The sequence below is a fragment of the Bombyx mori genome, chromosome 16 (assembly GCF_030269925.1).
Source record: "Bombyx mori chromosome 16, ASM3026992v2".
Classification (NCBI taxonomy): Eukaryota; Metazoa; Arthropoda; class Insecta; order Lepidoptera; family Bombycidae; genus Bombyx; species Bombyx mori.
The window spans coordinates 4,514,883-4,537,840 of NC_085122.1; the positions used below are offsets into that span (position 1 = coordinate 4,514,883).

General features: G+C 38.8%; 1 protein-coding gene across 2 annotated transcripts; it reads right to left on the bottom strand.

The window, feature by feature from the left end:
- Positions 1 to 595: 595 nt before the first annotated feature.
- On the bottom strand, positions 596 to 19,881 carry Or-2 (olfactory receptor 2). 2 transcript variants are annotated; one of them, XM_062672844.1, is made up of 12 exons: positions 19,720 to 19,881; positions 11,839 to 12,151; positions 11,633 to 11,732; positions 11,104 to 11,314; positions 8,656 to 8,792; positions 8,142 to 8,302; positions 7,847 to 8,033; positions 7,162 to 7,372; positions 4,477 to 4,576; positions 3,084 to 3,188; positions 1,919 to 2,074; positions 596 to 1,009 (listed from the first exon to the last, which is right to left on the bottom strand). In XM_062672844.1, the coding sequence occupies exons 3-12, from the start codon at positions 11,730 to 11,732 to the stop codon at positions 959 to 961; spliced, it is 1,419 nt and encodes a 472-aa protein (XP_062528828.1). In that variant the 5' UTR covers positions 11,839 to 12,151; positions 19,720 to 19,881; the 3' UTR covers positions 596 to 958.
- Positions 19,882 to 22,958: the final 3,077 nt, after the last annotated feature.

Below are 22,958 nucleotides of genomic sequence, written 5' to 3' on the forward strand. Positions count from 1 at the left end.
CCATCGTAAAAGTCGATAGTTTTTTTTATTTAGTTACCTCTACGGCTCGCAAATACTGAAGAAAATACAACAAACCAACAAATTCAAATAGATTTATTTATTTTCAGAACATAGAGCTTCCATAAAGTCGTTAGTAGCAAGCTTATTAGTAAAATTTTAGTAAATGTAAGCTATACTTGGGATTGGAAAATACAGCGAGCCCGACAGCTTAACATAGAGCTTTGGTTTGTCAAAATATGAATTGCGATCCAATCAATATAAACTATGCCTCTCAATTAGTAAATTGAAAAAACTAAGGCAAGATCGGTCCAGGTTAGAACCTTTTAAATTTTATACGTACGTATTTTCAATTATCTCTTCCATTTCATTCAGAATGGCTTGAATGTTTTATTAAAAGCTATTCATCCAATTTCTCCGCAGCCGCGTTTCACTTTAGGCGCTGTCAAATCACAACACGAACGAAACATATTGCCTGAATCTTTATAATGAAATTACATAAGCACAAAAAATATTTAAGAGAGAAGAAAATGGAAAATACGTGTATCGAATAGAATTTTAAATAGTATTGTGTGCTTATTAAAAAAAAAACCTAACAGAAAATTAAACTTTTATAATTGCGACATCAAAGTTGGTACAAAAAGATATTTCGAAAATTTTAAAGATTTAATTGATTGTTTGTGGAACATGATTAATTAAATAATAACCTTACAATAAAACCTTCAAAATTCAGGGGCACCATCGTAGTCTCTCATAGGAAATATGAAGACAGCGAACAGCGATACGCGCCCAGTTTTTGATCGAGATTAGCAAAATACCGCCCACGCTACAACTTCGATTAAAGTTTCTAAATTAGTGGGTAGTTTTTTTTTTATTAATATATTTTATTGCTTAGATTTTACGATATAAGTGGGAATTGAAATATGAATTCGTGATTAGCAACAGAAATTAAGGACTACGTCTACTTCAGTTGGATCAACACCATGAAGTACGTGACAACAGCGCCCAGCACCTACGACAATTGAAAAAAATAATATTTAGGCAACATAATTTTTTTTTTTGCATTCCTATAGATTATCGTTTACCTAGGTACAAGTTAAAATTTTCGATGCTCTTACAGTCTGTCTTAATTAATTAATGTTTCGCGGCCGAAACAGGTACAGTAGTAGTACCAACCCGGGTATAAATAAGTATATAATCTACCACCAGTGAAAGAGACGGGTGAAGGTTAGTGGAAGTCAAAATGTTGGGATCCATATATCCCTCCATAATACAATATAATTTGGGAAGAATGAAGCCACTAGAGAGTGTATGCTTTATCTCTTTTAGACAACAAATGTGGATAAGAATCATGTTAGCAGCAAAAGCAGGAATGCGTTTCGATTTGAAGGGTAACACAGCCGCTGTAACGTAAAACCGAGGCTTAGAACTCATGTCTCAAGATGGGTGGTAGCATTTACGTTGTTCATATCTATGGGCTGTGGTAACCATTTAACACAAGGTGGGCCATGAACTCGCCCGCCAATATAAAGAATCAATAAAAATACTTAGAATTTTCCCACCCAATGTGTCCAGTAGTCGAGTTCTGAGTCTCACTTAAGTTAACATTACTGTTGTTATTTTTTATTTTATACCCTTTTTTATGATTGAGGTATTATTACTGGTGGCCCGGAGGCCTTTCCAGTTTCACCAGGACAGATGGACGAGCAAGGGCTCAGCCAGGAGGAGTGGGATTTACTAACAGCGAGCGGTTCCAAAGAAGGGCTAACAATTCAAGAGTAGCTGCTTCGCGAATGAATCTACTACCAGATCGGAATCATGACCCGCTCTCTCTCTCTTAAAAAAATATTATGAGCGATAAACAGGGGCTAGCTTGTGTCCAGAAATCGTAGCTCGTCGCGAAAGGTAATAAAGCCCTTACCGAAGCGAACAAATCCAGTGAAACATTGAAGAATTTCGCTCCAGAGATCGTCATCGCCTTCTGGCATTGTTGGCAGACGATCTGCACGAACGTCTTCGCCTCCTCGGAACCGTCGTACCACTGACACGAGTAGGCGGCCTCCATAACCGATGAGCTCTGTTATCAAAAGAACTTCTAATTAAATGGCAGCTCTACAAATAGTTGGTACTTCAATCAATGGATAATGGTGGTATGGAATGTTGTGAAAAGACTGAGATAAGCACCACTGTCCAGTTTATTTTATTTAGTGGGTTTTTTTTTATTTATTGCTTAGGTGGGTGGACGAGCTCACAGCCCACCTGGTGTTAAGTGGTTACTGGAGCCCATAGACATCCACAACGTAAATACGCCACCCATCTTGAGATATAAGTTCTAAGGTCTCAAGTATAGTTACAACGGCTGCCTCACCTTTCAAACCGAAACGCATTACTGCTTCACGGCAGAAATAGGCAGGGTGGTGGTACCCACCCGCGCGGACTCACGAGAGGTCCTACCACCAGTAAATGTTAATGGTGGTAGAGCGTGTTATGAAAAAATTGAGATAAGCACCACTGTCCAGTTTATTTTATTTAGTGGGTACGAACATACTATACGTCAGCACATTACAAGTAACTTATATATTGATCTCACACTAATTCCTAAAACAATTACAGGTACTGACTGTATGTATTAAACAAGCGGTTCATTGTATGATACTAGAAAAAAATATTACATGAAAATGTAACATTATTACACATTACTACATTTACTGCCAAACACGTCATTATGTTACTGAAAAAGCTCATTGAGCAAGGTTGTAAACGTCTTCTCTTTGTTTAATTCTGACACGAAGCATGCACTTCGGTTTGAAGAGTAAGACAGTTGTTATACGTTGTCTTATAGAGAACTAGCGACCCGCCCTCGCTTCGCTTCGGAAACTGTAATTTATTATTGATTTCTCCACTATTTAAACCTTCCTCTTCAATCACACTATCTATTAAAAAAAACCGCATCAAAATCCGTTGCGTAGTTTTAAACATTTAAGCATACATAGGGATACAGGGACAGAGAAACCGACTTTGTTTTATACTATGTAGTGATGAGTCCTTTAAGTGTATATAAGAATAGAACCAACATAAAATCTCACCTCCTCAATAAGTCTGTTACCGAAAATGCAGAAATGGAACACTTGTCCAAGAGTATAAACGAGATATCCGATCGTGCTGAATGCATACACGTTTATACCGTTTATCTGTAAATCAAAATGTTTGGTTAAATTAAATCTTATTCAGATACGACATAAATAAAAAATCTATAAAAAAATAGTTATGTCGACTGACTCAATGAAGTTATGCCTACATTCTTTACTATTAATAAGGGTATAGATAAAGAAAAATTAAAATTAGATAAAGAATCGTATTGAAATCTTTGAACATTTGCATTTAGGTAACAACGCAATAATGAAAGTTATATTCTCTGGTAAATTACTTTGCTATTGGTACGAAATATTATTGTATAAAGTGGTATCAAATCCAATAAATCAATAAATAAGTAATAAATAATTATTTAAATTTTAATGAATGATTTATGAACTTCAACAACATTCGCTTGTTGCTTAATGGTCCCCGATCCGTGAATAACATTTCAGTATTAAGTCCTTCTTTTTCTAATCTGACCATTTGAGGGACTGGACAAATATTTTTGGTACTTCCATACTTCAGGAAATTTTAAATCATTTTTCTATCCACTATTGTCCATTGCAAAGCACCGCTAGCAATTTAATAGGTAATAGTGTAGTTTATCTATAGATATCTGAGCTTAGATATCGGCTGTCTAAAGTGTCTTTATTGTCCTTGCTAGGCGATTGTACTTACAAAGGATTTGATTCATAAGCTCTTAAGTAAATATATAGTATTTTATTTCGTTTTCGCGAATAAAAAAATTAATACTAATTTTACGCGTTTATAATGCTGAATTTACATTACGAAATTAGTGTGATGCATGTTGAACTCAGTTTCACGAAAGTATACGATACATGCGAAAGTAATTTCGTAAAAAAATTAGTGTCGCGAAATCCACAGTATCGCAGTAACCATGACGTCATCAGCATCAAAGCTATATTTTGCTATATTCAATGTAGTTAAAGAATTATATAATAAATTAAAAAAAATACGTTAGTGGATTCGAGGATGGTTAACAAGAAGGCATGTAGGTGCAATGAATTTAGTCTCTGAATTAGCAGATGAAGATCCTGAGAGCTATAATATAAAAACTATTTTCAAATGAGTGAAGATAATTTTGATTTTTTTACTGTAGATGTTTCGGGTCCTAGAGACACTCTTGTCACTGATATTCATTAATGAATTGTATATTTTTGTTTGTACTCCATCGTTGTTTCATTTTATTATTTCCGGCGTTTTGAATGGCAATTTTTGTAGTGACGGACGTCGTCAGCTGTCGTTGTGGAACGCGAGATTGAGACGTAAAATTAATTTTAATTAACTCACTACGTAGACTACGTGCATATAATAAATAAGTACCTTAGTCGCCTGGTACGCCAGTAAAGTAAGAGTGATGGTCGATACTAACATATGAAATAGCAGAGCCGTTCCATATGTGTCTCCTATTGAAGCAACCAGCCTAGAAATTAGATAAAATATACAGTAAAGAGTTTTTTCGTGAGACTTATATTGAACAAAACACCACTTCACTGTTTAAAAGCAAAAATTTAATGAGTAGTTAACGACATTGTATTTTTGTATCTGACAAGAAATTAAAATAGTAAAGACGAAACTGTATCTTTAATAAAACCCGAAAAACATTTTAATTCAATCTATTAATCAAGATCTAACACAGGTTTAGTGCCGCTGGCCAGTAAGTAGATCTGATTTCTATGAATATTTCAACTAGAAATAGCAAATAATATATACCGTTACGCAAAAAAATTGAGCTTAGAAATTTGAAAAAAAACTCTCTGCTTTAATTTCCCTGTCATTCGCTATTTGTCGTCCCATCTTACGGCTAAATAGGTAGCTTTTTCGAAGTGCTCTGAGGAATTATTCGAGATGATACCGGTATCTCGTTTTTACCATCGCACCGCCCGCCACCGGAGTAGAGCTCATCCATACTACCTGGAGCCACTGCGGTCATCCACAGTGCGTTTCCAGAGGTCTTTTTTGCCACATACCATCTGGCTATAGAATGAGCTCCCCTCCACGGTGTTTCCCGAGCGCTATGACATGTCCTTCTTCAAACGAGGCTTGCGGAGAGTATTAAGCGGTAGGCAGCGGCTTGGCTCTGCCCCTGGCATTGCTGAAGTCCATGGGCGACGGTAACCATTCACCATCAGGTGGGCCGTATGCTCGTCTGCCTACAAGGGCAATAAAAAAAATAAAAACAAAACATTTTTTAAATCATATTAAGGGTATTTCTTTCACGTGAGTTAAATAAAAAATCAAACATGAGAAAATACCGTCTTATGTCTGTTTAATAGTTAGATTGAATCAATATTATTTTATCGATCTGATGGGCAATGTCAAAACCATATGGTGTCGACCGTGGGAAAACCACAGGTGTCCTGCCCCGCTCAAGGCACTTTCGCTATACTGTCAACTATTAAGTTCACGGTACAGAAATAAGTATCGGCGGAAATTGAATGCGTCGAAAGTTTCTCTTCACCAATATCTCGTAGTGAACGTTTTATTTCTAGTTCTTGGAATAATTCGAAAAACCTAACCAATATAATTTTTGTATTATATATTAATTACATCGCTCAATGATTTTTGAAGACACGTTTTTTTTATTGCTTTTATGGGTGGGTGGACGAGCTCACAGTCCACCTGGTGTTAAGTGGTTACTGGAGCCCATCTACGACGTAAATGCGCAACCCACCTTGAGATATCAGTTCTAAGGTCTCAGTATATTTACAACGGCTGCCCCGCCCTTCAAACCGAAACGCATTACTGCTTCACGGCAGAAACAATCAGAGTGGTGGTACCTACCCGTGCGGACTCACAAGTGGTCCTAACACCAGTATTATATAGTAGCAGTAGTATATTATTAGCCTCCTGACGAAAATAATGCACAGCAACATAATGTACCAATGGTATCTAACTTTTTAGATTCTTTATAAATAAATCTGCTGTAGCTCCCGATTGAAAAGCCTTGTAGCTATTAAATCAAAACAAAGAAATTTTGTTAATTCCCCATAGCATTCGAGTCTAGGGCTTTTGGAAACTAATTCACAAAATATTTGGCGTGAGGTTCTCTAATTATTCGCGCCAATGAACGATTCTTTTCTTAGTAAAATGACAATATTTAAAAACAATATCAAATACCACTCACACATGGAACAGTTTCTTCAATTAAATAGCAACATAAATTCCACCTCCAGACTTTGGTGTAGCTAATAACGATAAACCAAAACAATCTCTCTTCGCAGCTTCCAAAATTATCAAAGTTATTTCGGCTTTCCACATGGGATTCAGATCATTAGCAAAAGTTTCTGACTTAGCTAACTTCTAAACCGTGGTAAACTTCCGTGAATTGCTAGCAAAGTTCCGAGATCTTGTTGTAGCTCGGATGACCCTCGGACAACGCAGACAATTTTAACGAAAACTATTTTAGACTACGATTCCTGTTAAGTGGGTTGAAGAGGGATTCAAACAAAGTATTTGAAGCGATAATACTCCCAAGTACAATCTAAATTGCTTTTGATAAAGCATTCCTAATTAAAATTTAATTATTCTTCTCTAACGAGTATTTAGTTATTGAAAATTTAAAGATTTTCTTTGTGAGAACTAAACACATAATAATCTCGATCTATTTAATTTCACAGGTACAAAACTGTGTATGCGTTTCAGGTTTGTCGGCACAGGTTTTCGTATTTCTGATAAATTAAATAGTTTTGCAGTGGAATGTCCCTGAATCAGTGCAGTAGTATGACCCCGAACGAGGAGAAATGGCTGGATATGTGAGGCGTATCAAATCTGTCCTCACTATGACTACCACAACCACTCTGTCAATATTGTAACGACTGAGAGGAAGAAATGATTCTGATGGCAATACATATAGATACAAATCTACATGCGGCTTGCAGGTAACGAATCGAATCAACGATTAGATATTAGTTATTAATTAGATCGAATCGAAGAACGATAACCAATTGAAGATTATTTCTATACTATTATACTATTTCTACTACTCGTCTTTTATCTGAATCTTACCTAACAACGTGCTTATGACGTTCAACCCAATATTTTATAGCTGATCTAGCCAGCATCTCCTGTTTTGCTGTCAAACCGTTAGGATTGTTCTCCGCATTAAAGTTCTGTAGCTTCCCTCCAGCACCCCGTAGAGTCATTCCGAAGTCTTGCTGAGTGGAATAGATTCCGCGGATATCCATATCTACTGCATCTGGTACTTTCTCGGTCTTATCTGTATGAATTTTTTGACGTATAACATAATAGATTTTAATTCAGAAATATGAAGAAATCCTGAACAAAAAATGAATCTTGAGTCGATGTCCCTTTTAATGGGAATTGTTAATTTGAGTTTTATAACAATTTTCCTGCATCACAATGAACATTATATGATATATTAATTATATTATACTATATATTATAATATGTGTTTTACTTTCAACTCGATAAAGGAACACAATAAACTCACAATAACGAAATTTACATTATAATATTATAATAAATTTGTAGATTGCTACCATCACCTTTCTCATTTCTTTTGAGTAATATCCGTGCATTCCAGTTTGAAGGATTACAATTCTAACGGAATAGAGTCTCATGTATGACGGTAATGTTCAAATTGCCATTGTGTCTATAAGTCTTCTAAGTCGCCAGATGTGGTAAAATATAAACTCATTCTAAAACAAGGATACAAAAAAAAAATGTTTACCAGTAGATGAAACTCGGAACAACTCAGCCGTATTGGGACGGTAGGTGTCCAAAGCAGCGCTTAGTTCCATCAACGGCTTCATAATTGCCTTCAAGTGCTGCAGCTGTTCACAGGCAAATATCAACCACGAACAGAAAATGACATCCAGCAAATTCGCCAATGCCATTGAGAAAAGCAGGAAATAAATCTAAGAAAATTTTATACGAATCAAAAAACGAAAATACGAATTAAAATCGAAATGATAATCAGAAAACAAGTTGTATCCAAATAAATAGAAAACTAATTAGATACGTACCTGGTAAATGAAAGCGAAAACGTAGCCGCCGCCACTCATTGTCTTAAATGGATACCACGCCTTGAGGGGTAATCGAGGCGCAGGCTCCGTCAAAGTTTCATTTGTCTCTTTACTGGCTATCATACGGACAGATTCACCGAAGAACGTTAAAGTGACCCAGCCTGAAAAATACCCATGAATACGAAATGGGATAGACTTATTTCAGCCGAATGTAATGGCTGACAAGAACTTCGATGGTGATAAAAGCAAGCTTTATTTTCTAGATCAGAGTTAACCAAATGGAATATAGGAAATCAACCGTTCCGATTTGGAACCTAAGTTAGTACAGAGTAAATCTAAATTAAAATACCTAAAAATAAACTAATTAAAAAAAGGCTTAGTGCTTTCGTTTGAGTCTAACCATATTGAACAAGTTGAAAATAGGAAATTTAGTCAATTTTATGAACGAAATAGAAGGATGACTAACTGAAATTGAATTTGTAACTAATAAAATAGAAGCTAACACAGAACTTACTGATTACTGAAAAAACGGTCATGCCACAGATGAAATAAAGAAGCCTTCGCATTTTGCTTAAAGAGATCTGATGGTAACGGGCATCTGATTCTGTGAACAACGGATGGCTGTTGGACTGATTCCACACTGCGAGGGTTCTGTAAGAATCACAAAACTCTTCAAATGACAATGAAATTAGGTTCTTAAGTAGCAAGCAAATTTTTAAATTGGGTTACATACAAAATACTGAATGAATATCGTAATATTTCTTATAGCTAACAATGAGAAGATCCAGAACCAATCGTGGCCTCCTCCAGATACGAACATCTACTACCGTTAGTAGCGGTAAGCTCACCTTTTTCTTCACCACTATTCTTTTTTTTCCCTACCTATTCTAGTAACCTCGAGAGGTTATTCTAGGTTTATCGAATTAGTCTATTCTTTAATTCCTAACCCCGTATTTTATACTCAAGTAATGGATGTGGAGCGTGTTGCTACGCTTCGCAAGTGTGTATCTACATCCTGCTTATTTGTGGTCTGAACCATACATGTATCTCGTTATTATAGTCAGTGTAACCATTGCAGCAATCCAAGTGAGGCTTCAATCGTATGCCTTTAGTTAGTAACTGGCATCCCTATTAAGACATAAAATTCGAATCCAAGCCTTACCAGTCCAAAGGAGGCAATCAATTAGAGCTCCTAGAGCAAGCACAACACAAAATAAGTTTGAAAATCATGCCAATATTACTCCACTATACAAACAGAGTACTAGTTGACTCATTAATTTCAGCAAAACATCAAATGAGTAGTCAAATCTATATATATAAAAGAAAGTCGTGTTAGTTACACTATTTATAACTTAAGAACGGCTGAACTGATTGGGCTGAAAATTGGTGAGGAGGTAGCTTAGAACCTGGAGAAGGGCATAGGATACTTTTTATCACATTCCAGTTGGACGTGACATAAAATGTGGTATAACAAAACGCAACTGATATGGAATAACAAAACGAAACTGACAGCTAAACGTAATGTAGTCTATGGTTAATTATAGTAGAATTTTGAAGTTGACCGGTTGATGTGTTTGAAATAAACCGTGTGGCGGAACAAAGTTCGCCGGGTCCACTAGTAGTAAATAAAACATACATTCTAAATTATTTAATAATACTCGTGAAATTAGATGTAAGAAAATGTTTAAAATTCAAAGTTGGCGAAATATATTCCTTCTATTATCGTTACAGAGAGTTCGTTTATAAATGTATTTTCTGAAAATTTTCCATTGAATAAGCTTGAATTTTAATTACGACCTTAAAATAAATATAAATGTTTTCCGAACGAGTGTTTTTGTTAAAAGGCAGGCCCTATTAAAACCGAAAAATGGGACACAGAATTTCGTTCAAAGGATTACATGTTTGAAAAGGTTCTTCGAATAATATGAACATAAAGATGATTGATTACAGCTCTTTGTTGTTATGTTTATGAATTAAATTATTTTTGAAGTTATACTTCTTTAGGCGCGTTATGAAAAATTAATGAGAGTGAAATTTTACGATGAAGTTACCCACTAAATCGCTCATTACAATACGACCGACGTAACTTGGCGAGTCCGAATATAGCCGCAGGTGAACTTTCCGAACCGTACCGAGAATTACCGAATTTATACGAGTTCAAGAAAAGGGATGTCCAATATGCGTGTTTGAGGATGTTGTTTAATCGATTTTTTTTCAATTTGATTAAAATTTAAATAAAAATAATAAAAAAATTATAAAAATAAAGTATAACTTCTTACGCGCGTACATAAGTACACGCACCCTTATTATATTTAATGAGAATTGTATAATCATATATTGAAGCTATAGCTTTAACTTAGAATAATAATTAAAGTACGAAATTTTAAGGAAAAAATTAAGAAATCAAATGTTTCAAATGTTTTGAATAACACAATTTATTGTTTTAACGATATCTCAAATTGTAAAGTCTTAAAATAAAGGCTTAAAAAAAAGCGTTACAATATTGCTTTTGTTTGAGAATACTTATATCGTTCCTTGGTCTTAGCAACTTGGCCGATATTAAAAAAAAAGTAGTTTCATTCAAAAAACAAATAAAAAAAAACGTTTTATTTTAAACTCAGAATGTGTATAATCGCAATAACCGTTACTATAAGATTATTGATTAAATCAATAAGCCTAAATGTTAAGTAAATGTTTGTTTCCCTGATTGAAATTACAGATACTGGTGGTAGGACCTCTTGTGAGTCCGCCCGGATAGGTGTCACCACCCTGCCCATTTCTGCCGTGAAGCAGTAATGAGTTTCGGTTTGAAGGGTGGGGCGGCCGTTGTAACTATACTTGAGACCTTAGAACTTATATCTCAAGGTGGGTGGCGCATTTACGTTGTATATGTCTATGGGCTCCAGTAACCACTTAACTTAATAATAAACTTAATAATAACTTAATAAAAAAAACGTCTTACCTGTAAAAACTTTTAGAGTTGAACGCAAAGAATGCCAACTTAATGATGCTGTGAGCGAAAAACAGGACCGTAATGGTATTTGCCGTGAGCTCGTTGACTTCGTCCTTGTATTGTGCCATGTTGATGCCCATGCAGATGTAGTGGACGACAATGAGCACGGCATGGGCACTCGAATATATTTTCCGTAGGAGCATATTCATTCCGGAGGTATCTAAATATTTCAAAAAAAAAACATAAATTCAGAAAAAAAAAACTTAATTAATATTTACATAGTAAGACAATTTCGGAACATGTGCTTTTCCTGTTTACTATATCATTGTGTACTAAAATTGAAAAAGCTTTACTGACTTCCAAGCTGTTTCAAAACTTATTCGTAATGTTGCGATAAAGTACCCAAAATGCAGATTCAAAATATCGTGAAATTTCAAATCTCCGAATAAAGTTTTATCGTTTTCTTACGACGTAGATAACAGCTATATTACGGACATTTCAGAGGCCCTTTATGACATCATAAAAGGGAATCCCTTACCGGCATGATAATTGAATAAGAAGTGGCCCGCTGCTTGCAGTAATCTTATGCAGGGCATCAGGTCTGTGACCAGGCCCTGCGTCTTGACCTTGGTCATCATCTAAAGAATTAACAACAAATTTAATACCATTAAACCTACAAATTCTTTTCTATCTTCCTATTTTCCATTACGTCAGAAATTATTTTAAATTTTGTATAAAACTAACCTTGGATGACTCCTCAAATGTATCTTATGTAAATATCTCTTACTCCTCCAGACGTTCTATCATTAATGATTGCGTTTCAGGACTGTAGGCGTGTATCATTACCAATAACAAGTAATGAAATGATTGATTTTTTCATTGCCACAATTCAAAGTCTCATGTGACGTGTTACGTTTTGAAAGTCACTTAGCCAATAGGACGTTGGGTGTGGGCATACGTTGTGGGAATCACCATTTGGTGACCGTCCCAGCACCCGGCAATTTCTTAGTCTTAATTATGAATGTATTCATCCTTGTCGATTGTAATGAATATACATCTGTACAGAGGTCGATCGATTGACACAGGAATTGGTCGAAGTTTTAAGTCGAATTCTCAATTTTGTTTATCTTACTGAGTACACATTTTACGATTCAAGTTTTGTTTGAACTATAATAAAACGTTGTATCGATCTATTTTCTATTAGCAACTGATATTGGTAAATTACTACTAACAAAACATTGCTTAGTTTAAAAAAAATAAAACATTTCTTTAAATCAAGAATAAATTGTGTTTTATTATGTTTTCAATAATTAAATAGCCTGCTTAGCACACAACATTTTTTCGGGCCGGCGGCCGAACCTCCTACGGGGTCCTCGCGCCTAGGGGGCGCGTGGAGTATGTGGGACTTGACGATTTACAAGTTGTTGGGAGCAGACCGCCGATCTAAGGAATTTTAGAGCCCTACCCACTACACACGGGGGTAGCGTGGGTGTCAGCCGCCCGGAGCGGAAGACAATTATACCGCCCTTTTATTTAAGTATTTCACTTTGATGTATACATTAATTCTAAAATTTTTTTTGGCAAGAGCAGTCATCATTATTTTGCAGAGCTACGCTGGCGCATTTTGCGCAGAGCGCATCTCTGCCCGCTACCATAAGCACACGGGACGCCAAACTGGGGATCGCCAAAGCCACCGACCTGTCGGTCGGTAAACTAAGTGGCTCGAAATCTGTAAAACATTTTCGTAGAATGCACCATGAAAAGACTGTTTGTAAAGCCACCCCTTTAGAAGTGAAAACAGAGGGAGAACAAAATATGAATGGAGCTCTTCCCAGAAAATCAAAATGATAAACAAGTATTTTGTAATTACAATGTTCTAAATTGAAAACACACAAGCGAGCATACAGTTTAAGAGTACGGTAAACGAATAAAAGAATAATATATAAAGCATAATGCGGTCCAGCTTGTGACATGAGGTCTATCTCAAATTTCTTATCTCTCTCTCTCTCTCAGTATTGCACCGTTAATTATCCAATGTAGAATACGTAACATTAAAATTAGTTTTTTTAATAAGTTCGTTAACGATATTAAATGAAATAAATAAAAAATACAAAGAAAAACTATATAAATTTATGAAAGTTCTAAACCAATTTAAAAATTTTGGGGAAGTTAAACGTTTCATTACAAGAAAATTATATTTCGGTTGAAAATAAATCTTTCTTAATTAAAATTCTAAGAAAGATAAATAACGCCGCTTTAACCTGTAATACCCTGTAATGAAATCTAAATGCTGAGCTTAGTCTTTACGTTTTGTACAAATTTTACAATTTTTAGATTTACCTTCTCTTAATATTTGTGCATGCTAAAACTGACTTTATCTGAATCGTCTTAAAGTGCATAGCTTTGGCCGTACCTATTTTTCAAGGTAAAAGGAAATTTGGCGTAGAGGTGTTTTATAGGTAGTTGCGAGAAACCGTGACTTATTTCCAGGATTTCGAAGGACATAGTTGGAAAAGTTGAGAGTAAGTTAACTAGATTGCTTTTGATTAAAATAAATAAAAAACTTGAGAGCTGTCAAGAGACACCCGGATGGAACGAAGTGCCTTTCGGTTAATTAGTAAAGGAATTGTAATAAAATTATTATTTTTTATTATATATAGGATTCATTATTGTTATAATTTTTTATTATGGACAAAAAACCTGTATACACTCAACAAAAATAATCGTCGCGACACCACATTGTTCAAAGCGAAATATAAAGACGAAAGAAACGAAAATAACTGACTTGCTTCCTATGAGAGAGAGAGAGAGAGAGAGACAGAGAAACACGCGCACGCCGCACGGCTTACAACTATAGCAAAAAGTGTCGTTACAACTTTTGTTCTTAATTTTTTCCGCCTAGCCCCTTTTCGCAACGCGCGATAAGGATCTTCGTTCCAATATTTAACCTTTAATAGCTTCTACCATCAGTCTGAGCAACATTTCAGATGAGTTCGAAGTCATGTTGCCAACTCGCATGACATCACCGTCCTAACTACACTTTCCTGAGGCAATCACGTGTTCAGGTCTTTTGTTTTTACTGCTTAGAAGGGTGAGCTAGCTCATGGCCCACCTGGTGTTGAGAGGTTACCTGAGCCCATAGGCATCGACAACGTAAGTGCTGCCACCCACCTTGAGACATGGGTTCTAAGGTCTTACCTGTAACAGTACAACAAATGCCCCGCCTTTCAGACCGAAAGCTCACCTACTCGTAAAGCTGCAATAGCTCCTCAACGCTATCGGAGATTAGGTAAAAAAATAATATCCCATCTAGAACAATAAAGTATTTAGATTACATTTATTTGACTATTTAAACCGAAAAAGGCATTTAGACACTTTAAAGTGACTTAAGATCCTTCTGCTTATTTACTCTAAAAAAAACCTCGAACCAAACTCCATTATTCAATTCTGAAAAACAAACTACAGAGTTTGAAAACTACATATATTCCGAACCGATCTACGTTAAGTAAGAATGTGGATCCACTATTGATCCGTCAGGTTCTAAACTTAGACCCGAAGTTTCATCGTTATAGAGAAGTTTCCACGCCGACTGGCTTTACTATCGATGCATTTTCAGCTATATTTTTGTTTTGTTAAATTCTCATACGATTGTGTTAGTAATAGTACAGTTTTTTAAGCTATTGCATGGCTTTTATCGCGGGCTTTGAGCGCGGCGGCCGAATCAAGATATTCCGTAACGAAAATAAAACCTAACACCCCTCACTCCGCCTACCATGTAGCTAGCGTTCAACACATTCACACGTTGCGCTTCTGTTTTTTTTTTTTTTTTTTTTTCCTACCTATGCTGATGGCCTTGAGAGGCTATTTCAGCTTCACCCTAACGTTTGTAGGTGAGCTCGCGGGGCTCAACCGGAGAGTTGCTAACACTGATCCTAGCAAGAGCAGTGCTTCGCAGAATCTACCACCGGATCGGAAACGCGACCCACTGAGAAGATCCGGCGAGAAACTCAGTGGGCTGTGTCTATGGGTTAGTTCGCTCGTCGAGCCCTTCGTCGCAAGCGACGGGTTCGACGAGGACGGTGACCGGTGCTTGTGGTGCCTAAGAGCACCGTTAATGGATCAGGAGGATCCGTAATGACGTGCTTTGGGCGACGTCGACGGTTTACCATTCGGTCTACTGGGTCGGGTATGTAATTTCCAGCGGCTACGATGAGAGGGTTCTCATGTCGTGCCGCCTTCTCAAAATGGCGCAGCGATGCCGACTGTAGATACTTACTGACAGAGTCAAGCTCCAGGTCATCGTGGAGATCCACGTTCCTCAGGAACCATGGTGCTCCGACGGCTATCCTGCAGAATCGGGATTGAATAACCTGAAGGGGCTTCAAGTTGGTGCGGGCTGCGTGAGCGAACACTACGCTTGCATACGTCATAACGGGGCGTATGCAAGTTTTGTAGAGAGTTACCTTATTACGGAGGGACAGTTTGCTTCGCTTGCAAAGCATAGGGTAGAGACGTCCTAATATGAAGGCGGCACGGTCGCGTACCGTTTTAATATGGGGACGGAATGTCATCCCTCTGTCGAGGGTGACGCCTAGGTATTTGACCTGCGAGGCCCACGGTATGGGCTGGCCAAAGAGAGTGACGGGACTAACGGCGGAGGTGTTTGCGCGCCTATTAGGGAGTGGGATGCTCGAAGTGGTATTCGGAGGGCGACCCCTTTTGAAGAGCACCGCTGTGCTTTTCGTGGGGTTGATGTCGATGCGCCACTTCCGGAACCACTGTCCCATGGTGGCTACTGCGATCTGGAGTCGCCGATGAAGCAGCGACATCTTCCTACACGAGTAGTAGATAGCCGTGTCATCGGCGAAGAGCGCTAGATGGGTCTCCGGAGACCGGGGTATATCATTGATATACAAACTAAATAATAACGGGGAGAGCGCGGAGCCTTGCGGGACTCCGGCGGTCAGTTGACGGGGACGAGAACGAGTTCCCTCTACTCGATATCGAAACGAACGGTTCGACAAGAAGTCTCGTATGATGAGCACGAGTCTGTCTGGCACTCCCATGTTGTACAGTTTGTAAATTAAACCGTTGTGCCAGACTTTGTCGAACGCCTTCGCGATGTCGAAGAAGAGGGCGCCGGTCGGGATTTGTTTACGCCTATTTAGTCCTATCAGGATGTGCTCCGTGAGGCGGTGCACTTGTTGTACGCACGAGTGTTTAGAGCGGAATCCGAACTGTTCGTCTATGAGAATTTTGTTCGCGGTAACAAAATCCCAGAGGCGTTTCCTAAGGAGCCGTTCGTAAATTTTTCCTATCGTCGGGAGGAGACTAATCGGACGGTAACTAGAAGTTTCGTTTGTCGGTTTGCCCGGCTTATGTATACCGATAACGTCCGCTTCTTTCCACACCGCGGGAAAGATGCAGTGCGTCATAGCGGCATTTAAAATTGTAGCCAACATTGCTATCAGTTGGACTGGCAAGAGTTTTAGCGCGCGGTTGCGGATGCCGTCGGAGCCGGGTGCCTTCCTAGGTTGGAGGTTGTGGATCGCGTCTCTAACTTCGTCAGTGGTAATGGGGGGTAACGCGTCCGAGGGCGGCAGGGAAGCTCTGCGCTCGACCTCCCTGTCGACTAACTCGGTGTGTTCGGGGTCCGCGTGTTGAGTGCTGGTGGTGCACTGCTCTTGCAGTGCATCGGCCAGCAGCTCAGCCTTGTCATCGAGTGCCGGTGGTTGGCCTGAAGGGCGTACGAGGGGAGGCATAGTAGCGGTAGTTTCGGATTTGAGAGTCCTAGCTAGTCGCCAGTATGCTTGGTGGGAGGGCGCGAGTTGTTCTAAATAACTATGCCAATTATCGTTACGCGCGTCACTTAGGCGGGAGTGGACTTCGCGTTGTAGACGACGCATCCGAATCCGGTTTGAATGCGTGGGAAGACGATCGTAGGCCCGGATTGCCGCGTTCCTAACTCTTAAGAGATTCATAAGTTCGGAGGACAGTCTGATGCGGTGGAAGCTGTCCTCCACATCGACTTCTTTTGAAGATCTAATGATCGCGGAAGAGATGTGATCGGTAATGATGTTTATGGATTCGACGGTGTCCTCGGGGGATAGATTCGAATCCGGGCCGTAAGGGAGGATTGGCGGAGCGGCTTCGGCTAGGCACGTGCCCAGCTTATTCCAATCCACCATGGTCGTAACAGTGGCTGGGTTGTGAGGGCGACCGAGCTGCATAAGGACAGGTCGGTGGTCTGAGTCGAGCTCTGACAGTGCTTCGATGGAACGTAAGCGCAGAGTTACGTTCCTAAGCAATGCCAGGTCTATAGTGCTCGGACGGAGCGCGATGTTATACGGATAACATGTTGGAGTTGGGGGACCGACTACTTCAAAAGTGAGGTCGTCTATAAACGCGTCGAGACGCCTACCGTTAACGTTCGTACGATGGCAGTTCCACCTAGTGTGGTGGCAATTTAAATCGCCTGCCAGGATGACGGAGTCTCCCATGCCAAACAGTGACTCGATGTCACTGCTCAGGAGGGGCTTGTCCGGGGGGAGATAAACGGATGCGATGACGATCGGCTGGTGTCCCGTCAGCGAGATACGGCACACTGACGCCTCGATATGTAAGAGCGAGGGAGTATCGAGAGGAACAACGTGCAGAGCCCGCCTATAGTAAATGGCAGTCCCGCCTTTGGAGGCGGTGAGTCTGTCATTCCTAACCATGACGTAATTCGCGACTTTCGGGTCACGACGCGAGGGCTTCAGACAGGTCTCCTGCACTAACAAAATATCTACAAGATTATCGCGGAGGAATTCGAAAATTTGATCGCGTTGCCGCGCGAGTTCGTTAGCATTGTAGAATGCTAACGTAAGGGAATACGGTTTTTCTCTACCTTTTTGCGCCATTGATTACCGGTAAAAAATTTATTATAACGTGCGAGACACGGACTCGTAGACGTCCATGTGATCGAAAGCGGCCGCGAGCCGCTGTTCGGGGGTTACCGACCTACGGATAGCATCTGCGAACGATCGCAGACGGTCAAAGTTTACCGCGGTGACGAAGTCGCGCACGAGCGCGAAGTCGTTGACGACTGAGGGTTGCGGGGGGCGGTACGCGGGCGCGGGGCGACGTGCGAGCAGGGGCTGAGGCGCGTGACGTGTCGCAGGCGGGAGCTGGGGTACGTTTTGTGTTCCCTCCTTCGTATACGGCAGCGGTTTTTTCCACGCCGAGACGGTGGGAACCGCAGCCGGTACGAAGCGCTTCTGTAGTGTTTGTGAATAAGCGCACGGCGTGTCGTCTCACTGCATGCGCATCATGAAAAATCTGCCTATCTCTCTCTCTTGCGGTCTAGCTTATGAGTGTGAAGGGGACATGTAATGTTTTGCTTTTGTTAATGTTTATAAATATGTATAGCGGGGTCTTATTTTATTATTGTTTTAATATTAAATTATTATTGTCTATATCTATACTTCTATATCTATACTAATATTATAAAGAGGAAAGATTTGTTTGTTTGTTTGTTTCGAATAGGCTCCGAAACTACTGGACCGATTTGAAAATTCTTTTTCCATTAGAAGCCGACATTGTCCCTGATGAACATAGGCTACTTTTTAAAAAAAAAAAAATTTAATTTTTTTGGTTTCATGTGTGTTTTAATGTTTCCGAAGCGAAGCGAGGGCGGGTCGCTAGTCTAATTATAATTGCATAAATTGATGAAAAATTCTATGCAATAGCTTTACCGCGGCAGTCCACGAATTTGACACGTGTTTTTTTTTCAGTCTGCGACACTATAGAATAGAACTATAGAACACTATATAGAATAGACGGGTCCGAAGTCGATTTAATCTTCCCTATGATAAATGAAAAACATCTCTTTGAAGTATTCGTATCGTCTGTACCGTCTGATGTCACTAGCTTTCTATACTCGGGTTAGATGTCCGATGTGCTCTAATCGAGTGATGAGTTCAAAAACCGCAGATAGGTCGCGATTTTTCAAGTAGATTCGTACATATGTGATACGTTTTCACTACCCGATTACACTGGTAACAGAATAATCCAGGATTATTTTATTTTGGTCGCACTAACGCTAAAATGCTTTCTGCTTGAAGGTTTTTTTTCCTGCCTATTTGCTGGTAGCGTACGGGGCTAATCCAGCTACACGCCCACGGGTAGGTGAACTTACGGGCTCGACCTGAGGGAATTTGCTAACACTAGCCCCTAGCAAGAGCAGTGCTTCGCAAAATCTACCACCAGATAGTAACCACGAACCACTCAGAAAATCCGACGAGAAACTCAGTGGGCTCTACTTGATATCAAGTGCACATTATATAGACCAAAGTTCCCGTTCTCTTCTAAAATAAATGACATAGTAAATGCATCAGTTTTTGACATACATAAATTCAAGCAGAACCTACTACCGAATGGTAACCACGACCTACTAAGAAAATCCGACGAGAAGCTCAATGGGTTCTGTTAGATATCAATAGTGTACTTAACATAGACCAAAGTTCCCATACACTTATAAAATAAATCACATAGTAAATGCATCAGTTTTTGACATAAATTCAAGTAATCCACCCATTGCAATTTACATGCACTATGCCAACAAAGCAAATGACTATTACCGACCACAATACTACGGTATCCATATAAAACGACTATAGTCAGTTTCAATATGATGAAAGAAAAATGAAATAATGCTGGGCCTGGAGAACTCAAGGTCTCTGATACTGAGGGGAAACGTTTTTGGCCAGGAACTTGGAGAGCGTGGGCAGGGGATGCTTTGAACTCAGTGTCAGTCACTAAGAATTCCGATTACTACTTTTTCACCCGAAAGTCGCTCATTGTGGAACATTTGTTCATTTGCATTTTACTAGTTCCAAAAAACTCTTTCTAATTCATCTTTATTTTTTTGTCGATAGACGCTTGCCAGTCAGTGTAACAGTACAAATAAAGTAACACACAAATACACAAATATGAATTTATTTGTTCGTCAGACCTACCTAAACCACACAGTAATTTTCTCTGTAGACCTATTCTACATTATTATAATTGTAGATTATTAATATCGTCCTTTGTATGTTCACAATAAATAATTCAAACTAAATCGGAGGTCATATTACATCGGTTGTTATTAAAGTGAGATTTTAAGGTATTCTTTACATTTTGAAGTCGTTGTGGCCTAAAGGATAAGACGTCCGGTGCATTCGTATGTAGCGATGCACCGATGTTCGAATCCCGCAGGCGGGTACCAAGTTTTCTAATGAAATACGAACTCAACAAATGTTCACGATTGACTTCCACGGTGAAGGAATAACATCTATACTAATATTATAAAGAGGAAAGATTTGTTTGTTTGTTTGTTTCGAATAAGCTCCGAAACTACTGGACCGATTTGAAAAATTCTTTTTCCATTAGAAGCCGACACTGTCCCTGATGAACATAGGCTACTTTTTTTATAATTAATTTAATTAAATAATTTTTTTTTTTTTCATGTGTGTTTTAATATTTCCGAAGCGAAGCGAGGGCGGGTCGCTAGTCGTGTAATAAAAATCAAACCCGCAAAATTATAATTTGCGTAATCACTGGTGGTAGGACCTATTGGTAGTCCGCACGGGTAGGTACCGCCACCCCGCCCTATCCGCCGTGAAGCAGTAATGCGTTTGGGTTCGAAGGGTGGGGTAGCCGTTGTAACTATACTGAGATCTTAGAACTCATATCTCGAGGTGGGTGACGCATTTACGTTGTAGATGTCTATGGGCTCCAGTAACCACTTAACACCAGGTGGCATGTGAGCTCGTCCATAAATATAAGAAAAAAAAAAAAAAAAAAAAACAAAATTAATAAAACACAGAAATCCGTTTTTGCGTGATATTAAAACAAACAAATTACGTAAACTTGTTTCTATTTAGAAATGCTCAAAGGACCTGAATTCGGATAACTCAGATATTTCACAGTTACCAATACAGCAATTTCCACACATTCCTAAAGTCACAATATACCTAACGTAATTTGTAATAAAAATCATTTTTACTTGATAACGTTGCGCACGACCGTATTATGTTCCGTTATTGCATCGTAAATTTTCTCGTTTGATGTCCTATCGTCGTATAGTACGGTATATAATTGTTGATCTTCTAAGAATTAATGCTCTTCGTAAATTACTCTCGTCTTCTCATGATAGAATAAAAACATCAATGTTGTGAAAATAGTGTTAGTCAGAACAAGTTCATTTATAATTTTCTTTGAAAACCGCGATCGATAAAAATTGACAATGAAAAATATTATATTGGAAAATGTAATTTTCATCATCATCATCTCAGCCTTTAGCTGTCCACTACTGAACATAATATCCCTCTCCAATCGATCTCCAGTGTGGCCGGTCCGTTGCCACCTGTATCCAACTTGACCCAGCGACCCACACTCCGATGGTCTTTTTTTCCTACCTATGCTGATAGCCTTGAGAGGCTATTTCAGCTCCTCCTTGACGTGTAGGTGAGCTCACGAGGCTCAAACCGGAGTGTTGCTAACACTGGCCCTTTTTTTTGTGAGCAAGAGCAGTGGTTCGCAAAATCTACCACCGGATACACAATCTACATCAAAGGGATCATTGAAGATAAAATTAAGACAGAACCATCGTCAGTTTTGACCAATAAAGATTGGAAGACCAACAAAGACCTCAGTAGAACTCTCTTCGTAGATAACGAGGCTACATAGAAGACCCACAAAGACCCCAATGGAACTCTCCTGGCAGATAACGAGGATACAAACTACTACTCATAGGTTAGCGTTATAAGGATCATCTTATGCTGGTCCGTGCGTAATTACTTGTACGAGGTGGTTCAATGGCTGAGTGAAACGCTTTGATGCTTGGGGATTCTGTAGGTTTGTGATTGGTGCAAGTGAAATTGGAAATGATTTATTGACATAATACAGATTGCGAATAGGCATTATTAAACTGAATTGTACGGTAAAATCTCGCATTTTAACTGTTATTATATTATTTCCTACTATTCGAATACTTTATAGTTTTACAGTATGTTAAATTGAACTGAAGAAAATACTGAAAAACAGACAAATCTGAATCAGCAATTCCCCATACATTATCTACAATGACATACCTGATCCTGCGGACCGAATGATAAACAGTCTACGTTGCCCTAAACACGTCATTTCGGATCCTCCCGATCTACTATCGATGCATTTAGGAACCTCAAGCACCGGTCACCGTTTTCGTCAAACCCTTCGCTGGCGACGAAGTATTCGGTGAGTGAATAACCCACAAACACAGCCCACTGAATTTCTCGCCGGTCTTCTTATGAGTCGAGTTACCGATCCGGTGGTAGATTTTGCGAAGCACTGCTCTTTCTAGGGCACGTCTTAGTAACGTCCTCAGGTTAGAGCCCCGTGAACTGACCTACTCATCCGATTACAATTAAGTAGGACAAAAAAATCTTCTATGTAATATTATGTTTGCATTTGTTTATTTTAAAAGACGAAACAGACCATTACCATCTTATTTGTTTGTTTATTTGTTTTTCAACCTTTTTTTTTGTTATTGACAATTAGGAAAAACAAATCTAAAATTATTATTTCTATGGAAAAAGTACTTGCCTGTTTTATTCTTCTATACTAATACTAATACTAATACTAATAATATTATAAAGAGGAAAGATTTGTTTGTTTGTTTGTTTCGAATAGGCTCCGAAACTACTGGACCGATTTGAAAAGTTCTTTTTCCATTAGAAGCCGACATTGTCCCTGATGAACATAGGCTACTTTTTTTTTTTTGTTTGTTTCATGTGTGTTTTAATGTTTCCGAAGCGAAGCGAGGGCGGGTCGCTAGTGTCTAATTAAGCGTAAATCTC

What these genes read in the sequence shown, in the direction of transcription:
- Or-2 (XM_062672844.1), bottom strand. Translation starts at nt 11,732, where the DNA reads ATGATGACCAAGGTCAAGACGCAGGGCCTGGTCACAGACCTGATGCCC. An exon ending in CTTATTCAATTATCATGCCG is followed by an intron (nt 11,315 to 11,632) that starts GTAAGGGATTCC and finishes TGAAATATTTAG; the next exon opens with ATACCTCCGGAATGAATATG. An exon ending in GACCGTTTTTTCAGTAATCA is followed by an intron (nt 8,303 to 8,655) that starts GTAAGTTCTGTG and finishes GGTATTTTTCAG; the next exon opens with GCTGGGTCACTTTAACGTTC.